Source organism: Ascaphus truei, chromosome 6, assembly GCF_040206685.1.
Source record: "Ascaphus truei isolate aAscTru1 chromosome 6, aAscTru1.hap1, whole genome shotgun sequence".
Classification (NCBI taxonomy): Eukaryota; Metazoa; Chordata; class Amphibia; order Anura; family Ascaphidae; genus Ascaphus; species Ascaphus truei.
Window position 1 is genome coordinate 26,008,217 of NC_134488.1, and position 9,964 is coordinate 26,018,180.

The window sequence follows — 9,964 nt, forward strand, 5'->3', positions numbered from 1 at the left end:
ACGTGCGTGTGCGTGTCTACGTGCGTGTGCGTGTGTACGTGCGTCTGCATGTCTACGTGCGTCTGCATGTCTACGTGCGTCTGCATGTCTACGTGCGTCTGCATGTCTACGTGTGTCTGCGTGTATACGTGTGTCAACGTGTGCCTGTGTGTATACGTGTGTCTACGTGTGTATGTATACGTGTATGTATACGTGTGTACACGTGTGTGTACGCGTGTGTGTACACGTGTGTGTGTACGCGTGTGTGCCTACGTGTGTGTGTACGTGTTTCTGCGTGTGTACGCGTGTCTACGTGTGCCTGCGTGTCTACGTGTGCCTGCGTGTCTACGTGTGCCTGCGTGTCTACGTGTGCCTGCGTGTGCCTGCGTGTCTACGTGTGTATGTATACGTGTGTGTACACGTGTGTGTGTCTACGCGTGTGTGTCGACATGTGTGTGTATACGTGTGCCTACGTGTGTGTGTGTGTACGTGTGTATACATGTGTGTACGTGTGTGTACGTGTGTGTACGTGTGTAGGGCAGGGAGGGTGGGTGCGAAGGGCAGGGAGCAAAGGGGGGGTTGAAGGGCCAGGGCGGGGGGGGGTGAAGGGCCAGGGCGGGGGGGGGGGTGAAGCGCCAGGCCGGGTGAAGGGCCAGGCGGGGGGGGTGAAGCGCCGGGCCGGGTGGGGTGAAGCGCCGGGCCGGGGGGTGAAGCGCCGGGCGGGGTGGGGTGAAGCGCCGTGAAGGGTGAAAGATCCCTTCCCGTGCGGTTACTTACCTCGCACCGGGCCGCGCTCCTCCTCGGGTTCCTCGGCGGTCTCCGTTTCCCCCGGCGATGCGGAGCTGAGACGCTCAGGTCAGGAGGTGGTGTGGGCCGCGGCCCGTACAACTCCCGACTGAGAGAGCGGGAGCAGCGCGCGCGGGGATGGTGAGCTGGGGGCGCGGCCTCTAGGCCTGAAGGTGAGAGCGGCGACAGCGTGCTCTGGGGGGGGGGGGGGGGTAGGGAGCACCGGGGGAGAGGAAGCACCGGGGGAGAGGGTGATGTTGAGGTCCCGCGGAGTGGTGATAGGGGGGGTTCCATTATTGCGGGCCAGCGGCCGGGAAGGGCGGGGGGGGGGGTCAAGGCCGGGCAGCCGTTAAGGAGGAGAGAGAGAGAGAGAGTGTATGTGTAGCAGCAGTTTGTGTGTGTGTAGAGCTGATGTCTGTGTGTCATAGAGCTACTGTGTGTGTATAGAGCTCCAGTGTGTGTGTGTGTGTCAGTGTCAGCAGCAGTGTTTATGGGTGTAGCATGTGTGTGTAGCAGCAGAGTGAGTGTGGGTGTGTGTGTGTGTGTGTGTTTGGCCCGCCCGTCACTCCTCCTCAGGCCTATGAGAGGTGTGCCTCCACCTCAGGCCAATGAGAGGTGTGCGGGGGCGGCCCAAGGGACCAATGAGATTTCCCCTAGGGACACCGGACATCCAGGCAGGCAGGCAGGCAGGCTGGCAGGCAGGCAGGCAGGCAGGCATACAGTGCTTTCACTAATATAGTATAAGATATTAAACACAGGAATGGTGCCGCAGTCAAATCAACTCTGAGAGACCTAATAATACACAAAACCAGATAAAAGTAACCTTCTGGCGGTGCTACCGACCCAAATAAATTAATAAACACAAAAAGAAAAAAGAAGGGTCAAAATAGGGGAGCACTCAAATAGTATGTAATAGAAAAATTGAAAAATGGACTTTATTAGCAATGCATCATAAAAACACAAGAGACGAACTCAAACACATACCACATGAAAAACTGCTGCAAAATATAATTAATAATAACTTAACACAAATCAACCCCTAACCTGGAAAGACCAAATACAGTAGTAAGAGTTCCAACATAACAGAACCAGGGGAAAGAAAATTCCCCTAGTAGTGTGACAAAGATCGGCCGATCAAAGTGAGAACTCAAAAGATAATATAAATGGACAAACCAGAGCGCAGAAAAATTAGTCAAAAAACTGTGAATCGGATATCAAAGACATTACAAATATAGCAGAGAATAACACAATAACATAACAGTCACAGAATAATAATTGCTGGGGGAGATATGTGTAACATGCAGCAGAAAATACCCAAATGGCTTAAAAAATAATAATAAATAATGAGGGTAAAGCCACAAGGGTAAGTATACAAAAGACCCTGTGAAAGATGCTGGAACAGCCTACTGCTGATGGTAAGTAGCAGGCAGTAGTGAGAAGTGAGCTGACAGCCCAGCAACAGTGGACACTAAAGCATAGGGCAAAAAAGGCAGTGAGGAAGTCCCCTAAAGCTGACAGCCCAGCAGCAGTGAGCACTGAAATGTAGGACAAGTAAGGCAGGTAAAGCAGCGAGTCCCCATGGGCTAGCAGCCCAGCATCAGTAAGAACTGCAAGCGTGAGGCAGACAAAGCAGCACAGTACAGACCAGCTGCAGGAGTCCCAGCACAGAGAAAATAACATCAGTGTAGTCCCCACGGGTCTGGGAGGTAAGAATGTAAAAATATACATTGTCGCGTGTTTTACATATAAAAACAAGAAGAAGAAAAAAAGAGGAAAGTAGTGTTTGTGCTTTAATTCTAAATATAATTATTAACTGTACAGATATTACATTTCCAATCCAACTTTTAACAACAACAAAAGTATCTTTACCTGGAAGTGTTTTAACCACAAAATCCTGGATTTCACTTTTCCTTTCCTTATGGATCATAATATACACACTTCCGTTATATTTGGTATTCGGTTTTAAGCCGGTAACTTCAAATTTATTGTCTACCTGGGTTTGTTGCCACTGAGAAAAAACAAACAAACAGAAATACAGTGTCTTACTTCTCCCCGCAATCAAAGGGTTTCCTGCTCTTTAAACAGAGACTTGAACTAGAAAATATAACACAACTCAAACACAGCGTTAATCATAAACTAGATGCAACCTAGACAGCTGTGGTTATTCATCAAAAGAGGCAAATGCCCCTTATGCTCTAAAACAGGGGGGCTCAACTCCTGTCCTCAAGACCTCCCCAACAGGTCAGGATATCCCCGCTTCAGCAGAAGGTGGCTCAATCGCTCTGATTGAGCCAGCTGTGCTTAAGCAGGGACTGATTGAACCACCTGTGCTGAATCAGGGGTATCCTGAAAACCTGACCTGTTGGGGGGGAAGGTCTCTAGAACAGGAGTTGAGCCCCCCAGCTCTAAAATACATGTGTAGGTATTTTCTTCTCTTGTCTCAGTTGTAGAACTATCCCCCCCCCTCCCTCCCATCCCATTATAAATGACTACACTGCAGCAAATCGGGAAGGGTTCATGGAAATCAGACTTACAATCACATCGTCTTTCAGATTAGAGAGGCTCATGTAATATTCCAAGTAGCTGTGGATGTAAGTATCTTTGCTTTTCTGCTGCTGCCCGTCCTTGCTTTTCATTGGCACGGAAGGAGCGTGTACGAGGATTGTTATGGAATGTACATCTCGAACGTATTTGACCTCTGGTTGACCAATATGAACTTTTTGAGAAAAACAGAAGAGATGGACACAAATTATTATTGGTTTTTGGCCCCATGGGAAGGTCAAGTGGCTGCTTTCCAATGGGCACAAGTCCATCACAAGCCAATGGAGAAATACCTACCATTGCTTCTTCTCTATAACCATCTAAAGACGTTTTGACCATGTGGAATGTGTCTGCAAAGAATAGTGTGACCAGACATGTCCGTTTAACCGGGACAGTCCCGTTTTTTTACACTTTGTCCCGGGTCCCGAATTTTATCTTAAATATCCCAGTTCTTGGGACAGCGCCGGCCATTACTGCGCAATCGGCACTTGCTGGCCACGCATGCGCACGAGCCGCTGGCAAGTGCTAATCGCGCTTGCACGGCTGGCACTCGTGTGCCTGCGCGCCCGCTGTTCGCGCATGCATGGTGTGTGGCCGCCTTTCGCGCATGCGCACAATGTGCCCCAGGGAAAATTTGGTTACCCTAACAAAGATGCACCATTTATGTTAATGGACAGCCGCATGAACTTGGTCAAAAGATAGAAATATAAAATTGTTAATATATTTTACATTTGCGTCTCCTGGAAAATAAATGTTTTTTCGCTTTTCTCCGGGTCCTTTTAAAATTCTTGTTCATCAGACACTCATTATCCGTCATGTTTATCTGGTTTAGTAACTGTGCCCTCATAATTACTTTCAAATAAACAAACTGACCTACAGATTGCCAGGTCTACCAACAGTCTGATCACTTTGTTGGGTTAAAAAACGTGTTATATGGTTGATTGCCTGCACTCATTTTCCACTTCAATATGTTGTTATGTATTCTATCAATATATTCAATATGTCCAATGTATAGTCCTCAGCGGGGCTGCAGCCGGTAAGAAGGTACAGTATACTCACTATTCTCTTTTGGGGAGAACCTCTTTGATATGGCCCACTCTGAGGTACAGTTCTTGGTCACTGCCATAACTTTGCCATAATATTGGTGTTCCATGAACTCATCGACCTCATCAATGATCTCGTGAGTGAGACTGCAGTAAAGCCTAGTGATGTTTTGACACTCGAGTTTAACCGACCAATCTTCATCTCCGTATCTATAGAAAGAGGAACCAACGGTTAGTTTTAGAATGGTTAACCAATAAGAACTAGAGATGGACATCTTTTTCCGTAAACCAGGTGGCATTTGCCCTTTTATTTATTTTTTTGTAAATATTTTGTTGGCCCAGCATTAAAAGTTAATGGGCAGGTCAAATGACACTAAATTCCATTCACAGGACCTGTTACATACTGCCGGTTTGTCAAAATTCGGTAGAAAGGGGGGAAAATTTCAAGCAATTTGGAATTTGTAAGAAAATCGTAACATTTTTGGAAGCACATTTGAAGAACGTCTCCAAGTGAAACACTCAAAATCTCTTCTGAAGTTTGGTTATGATACAAATCTATGTACACTGAAGTTTTGGGTCCATCGGTAATTAGAAAGTCTCCTCAGAAAACTTCCATTTACTTAATAATAAGTATTATTATTAATAATAATAACAACAGACTTGTCAACTCGCATTCATTTGGCGTCAGCTTCACTGATGTGTTTCAGACTTCAGTAGAATTTTACTGATAGACAGCAACACTCTACCATTCAAATGCAATTTTTTTAGGAGTTCGGAACCCCCAAATGACACTGCTTTGGGTTCTTTACGGATGACATCTCTGCCTCAAACAATATATCCTCCTTAATATAAAAAAAACTATGAATTAAACATATATCTTTTTTTTATATATATATAAACAAAAAAAGGCTTGTAATACATAAAAAATGTCATTCAGAGTTGTTTAAAAAAAATGCTACAAGTATTTTCTCATAGTACTGAACTGATTTATGTAAAAAAAAAATAACACATGTACAGTAGGATATTGCTTGGTCTGCCGATTTTTAATGTGGTCAAACTAACCTCTTATATTGGACATTGAAAACGGCATCCGGTGTAAGATCCATTCTGTGCCAATACAAGACGTAGACAAAGTTGGTGGCATTGAATGTCACATTTTGCTTTGAGAAATTCAGACAGCTAGTGGTGACGAGCCCTGAAAAATATAACCAGAAACACTGTGTCATATATTTCAGCAATGTATCTGGATCCTACATTTAATATGTAAATTAATTTATCCTTCCAGGGACTGCAGTTAAGACACAATCATATATTTATGGAAGATACATATATGAACCAAAATATTTCAGGAGGAAAGCCCTTCATTGAGTACAGCAAGGCCCCGCTTTTCGGCGCCCCGCTTTTCGGCGATCCGCCGATATGGCGGTACCGGGAAGGGGGCCGCCATGTCTGAGCATGCGCAGAACGGGTCGGTCCGAGGTCGCGCATGCGCAGAATGAGGGGTTTTCCGAGGTTGCGCATGAGTAGAAGGGCGAATTGCTGAGAGAAGAAAGTGTCCGTATGGGACACTGCTACCACAGAGGATACATGCTGACTGGAGGCGCGGCACCGATGAAGAACTAAGGTAACTTGAAAACCTGTCCTGTCCTCCCCACAACACCGCGGAGCACTCAGCCCTCCTGTTGCCAAACAGGTGCAGCACATCACCTAATGAAGTAGCAAGAGAAGCAGACCCACCGCAATCTCACTTAGGGTGGGTGTACAAGGGCTACATATGCATAAATAATATATACATATATCCTCTGTTGCTCGACTGCAAAAACTTTGACTCAGGCCCTCATTCTCTCCCGTCTCGATTACTGTAACCTCCTGCTGTCCGGCCTTCCTGCCTCTCACCTGTCTCCCCTACAATCTATCCTAAATGCTGCTGCCAGAATCACTCTACTCTTGCCTAGATCTGTCTCTGCGTCTCCCCTCCTGAAATCCCTCTCCTGGCTTCCTATCAAATCCCATATCACACTCAATTCTCCTCCTCACTTTTAAAGCTTTACACTCTTCTGCCCCTCCTTACATCTCAGCCCTAATTTCTCACTATATACCACCCTTACTCTTGCGTTCTGCTCAAGGATGTCTTCTCTCTACCCCCTTTGTATCTAAAGCCCTCTCCCGCCTTAAACCTTTCTCACTGACTGCCCCACACCTCTGGAATGCCCTTCCCCTCAATACCCGACTGGCACCCCCTCTATCCACCTTTAAGACCCACCTTAAAACACACCTGCTTAAGGAAGCATATGAGTAGCTCAGTGGCTGATACTTTACACCTCTTACATCGACATGGGCCCCCTGCAGACGCACTTACCAGAGCACCTTCCTACTGTCTCTGTACGTTCCTCCTACTTACCAATTAGATTGCAAGCTCTTCAGGGCAGGGACTCCTTTTCCTAAATCTCACTTTTATGTCTGAAGCACTTCTCCCCTTTATGTGTTATTTGTATGATTTGGTATTTATATGATTATGTCACGTGTATTACTGCTGTGAAGCGCTATGTACATTAATGGCGTTATATAAATAAATACATACATATACGCATACACACACCACTCAATAGGAGGAATATTTCTTGGTAAGACAATAATTCAGTAAATCTATATTTTGTAAGTTATCAGTACCCGGCTGATCTATCTAGCTGTAGGGTCCAAGCTCTGACCAATGAGTGTAATACAGCCAGTGGATGCCCATGTGACTGCTTCAGCAGCAAACACCTGACTGTCACAGGGGCTCTGCTGCTGTTTCTATCAGGCCATTCACCCCTCTGCCCCATCAACCCCTCTAGAACACGAACATTTGCGGCGTGACGTGCTACCAGGTCCATCATAAGGGCAGTCTACAGCTTAAAATAGGGGGCGGCTTGCGTTTATTGCAGGTTTTCTGCGTTCATTTTCTGTGACCCCTGAACGGTGGTGCAAGTCGTGATTTTGGAGCACAATTTAAGAGCAACCGTACGTATGCACCACATTTTAGGAGTACCCCGAGGAAAGCTATGGTGGCCGAAACGTTGGTCATATACCATGTTGAACACAACAATTCCGTACGTAGAACATGTCAGAGCTCTGGGAGAGCCTCCTTTCTCTTTCACCTTGTGATGATTAAATGGCTGTTTGTCCATCTCATGGTGCACCCAGTAACCTCCATTTATTTTCGATTGACGTGGGGTGCCCAGCATATCCTCTTATTGAATGCTTCACAGCACCCCCCGTTTTAGAACAGTAGAAAACGCGTGATAAATATGCCACAATTCAGACCACCCAGGACATGCTTGAAAACGAGAGGTAACTCTCAATGTATTACTTCCTGGTAAAATATTTTATAAATAAATAAACAAAATATGAATTTCTGAGACAGAAATATTTAATTGCAGACCCATTGCTTCATACATACGCCGGGGATCCATCAAGCGCCAATGTGGGATATCGCACTGCATCCGGGGTTAATTGTCACGCACTTAAATGCCAATTCCCTGCATCAGAGCATGATGAGTCTGCCCCAAAGACCCCATGTCGTGTGTTGAAAACAGTTACATCTTATAAGAGAGTCTTCGGTTTACCTAGTTATTAAAGGGCGATGGTGCTAGGGGGTACAGCATCTCGCTAGTTTGTTTATTTACAAATCCAGAGTATTACTAGTGTAATAACACACTTAAAATTCCACTTTAAAAAAAAATAATGGATACCTTTTTTTCTTATTTAATGGCAGAAATATTGCTTCAATCTTAATCAAATACATTCAAAAGAGCTATTCCCCAGCGTTTAATAAACGTAGATCTTTGTTAAATAAGGCGCTGTACCACTATCCTAAGAGCACTAATGCAGGGGTTCGCAACGCCAGCCCTCAAGACCTCCCACCCCCTAACAGCTCAGGTTTTAAGGATATCCCTGCTTCAGCACAGGTGGCTCAATCAGTCCCAGTTTCAGCACTGGTAGCTCAATCAGTCCCTGCTTCAGCACAGGTGGCTCAATCAGTGGCTCAGTCCTTGACTGAGCACTGATTGAGCCACCTGTGCTGAAGCAGGGATGGCCTTAAAACCTGACCTGTTGGGGTTTCTTAAGGACCAGCGTTGAGAACCCCTGCACTAATGTTTTAACCCTTGCCTAGTACCATCATGTTTCGACCAATGGTAAAAAAAAAGAAAAGAAAATCTCGAATGAACATTAAACACGGCATTGACCAAAAATCCAAAAAAATGATAATCTTGCACGGTTTCTGGAAAATGCGTCTTCAACTTACCCCAAGTAACGCGGCAGAACAGGAAATATAGGACGTTTTTCATCTGTCATGCAGAGAGCATCGAGAGGCATCCAGAGGCAGTCCGCTTCCCATAGCAATGTTAATATTCATCCAGACACTCCAGAATAGACCTAACATGTACTCAACATGTATTAACGCACTTCCTTGTACACACGGGCTGCCAGGTCTATGCACCAATAAAAGTGCTTAGAAAATGCATGTGCTAAAGTTCTTTATGCCTGGGAAGGGCGTTTCCTGTTTGAGTTGGATATACAGGTCGGGTGGCATTTTTTCCATAATTGTGCAATATCACTCAGCACTGCATGTAACTACACAGTACATCACACACGTACTGACCTTGGCCCCTTGCAGACGCACTTACCAGAGCGCCCTCCTACTGTCTCTGTACGTTCTTCCTACTTACCAATTAGATTGTAAGCTCTTCGGGGCAGGGACTCCATTTCCTTTTGTTACTTTTAGATCTTAAAGCGCTGGTTCCCAGGATGTGTTATTTTAGGATGTGCCGTGTATTACTGCTGTGAAGCGCTGTGCACATGGATGGCGCTATATAAATAAACTTATACATATACAGTACATGTAACTCTACAAGGAATGAAGGAGTATGTATGTATGTAAATTTGCATTTATATATATATATTTGTATTTATTTAACGCCAGCAGCCCTTTTATACCAGGGGAGCGCAAAGTTTTGGAGCTGCGCCCCCCTGCCTGCTCCCCCTCGCGCCCCCCTTAACTTGTTTGGCGGCGTCAAATGACGCCGAGGGGTCACGTCATGTGTGCCGCCGCCGCCGCGTTGCCATGGCGACGCATCACAGCAACTCTTCTGAATCCCGGTAAGTGAGCTACAGAGGCCTCACGCGATCCCCCGGCATTTAATTTAAATGCCTCTGGGAAGAGCGCAGGGGCTCTGCAACCGTCTGTGCCCCCCCACCCCCCCAAAAAATCCAGCGCCCCCCACTTTGCGCACCGCTGCTTTACACAACAGACATTCGAATACTGGGAAGTATATATAATACAAAGCGTGTCACATACTTGTATTGTATTGTATGTCTTCATTTATATAGCGCCATTAATGTACATAGCGCTTCACAGTAGTAATACACATGGTAATTGAATAAATAACAGATAATATAAATAACAGGTCATGGGAATAAGTGCTTTAGACATAAACATAACATTAAGGAAGAGGAGTCCCTGCCCCGAGGAGCTTACAATCTAATTGGTAGGTAGGGAGAACGTACAGAGACAGTAGGAGGGAGTTCTGGTAAGTGTGTCTGCAGGGGGCCAAGCTTTATGTGCCATGTGTTCA

At 45.6% G+C, this 9,964-nt stretch overlaps 1 protein-coding gene across 1 annotated transcript in view; it reads right to left on the reverse strand.

The window, feature by feature from the left end:
* The window catches only part of IL22RA1 (interleukin 22 receptor subunit alpha 1), a 17,214-nt gene extending 8,372 nt beyond the window's left edge, over positions 1–8,842 (reverse strand). Inside the window, exons 1-5 of the mRNA XM_075603703.1 lie at positions 8,635–8,842; positions 5,412–5,544; positions 4,366–4,559; positions 3,300–3,481; positions 2,635–2,773 (exon numbers count right to left, since the gene is read on the reverse strand). Coding sequence (XP_075459818.1) covers positions 2,635–2,773; positions 3,300–3,481; positions 4,366–4,559; positions 5,412–5,544; positions 8,635–8,677 — 691 coding nt within the window. The 5' untranslated portion in view covers positions 8,678–8,842. The remainder of the gene's footprint in view (positions 1–2,634; positions 2,774–3,299; positions 3,482–4,365; positions 4,560–5,411; positions 5,545–8,634) is intronic.
* Between the last annotated feature and the right edge of the window lie 1,122 nt (positions 8,843–9,964).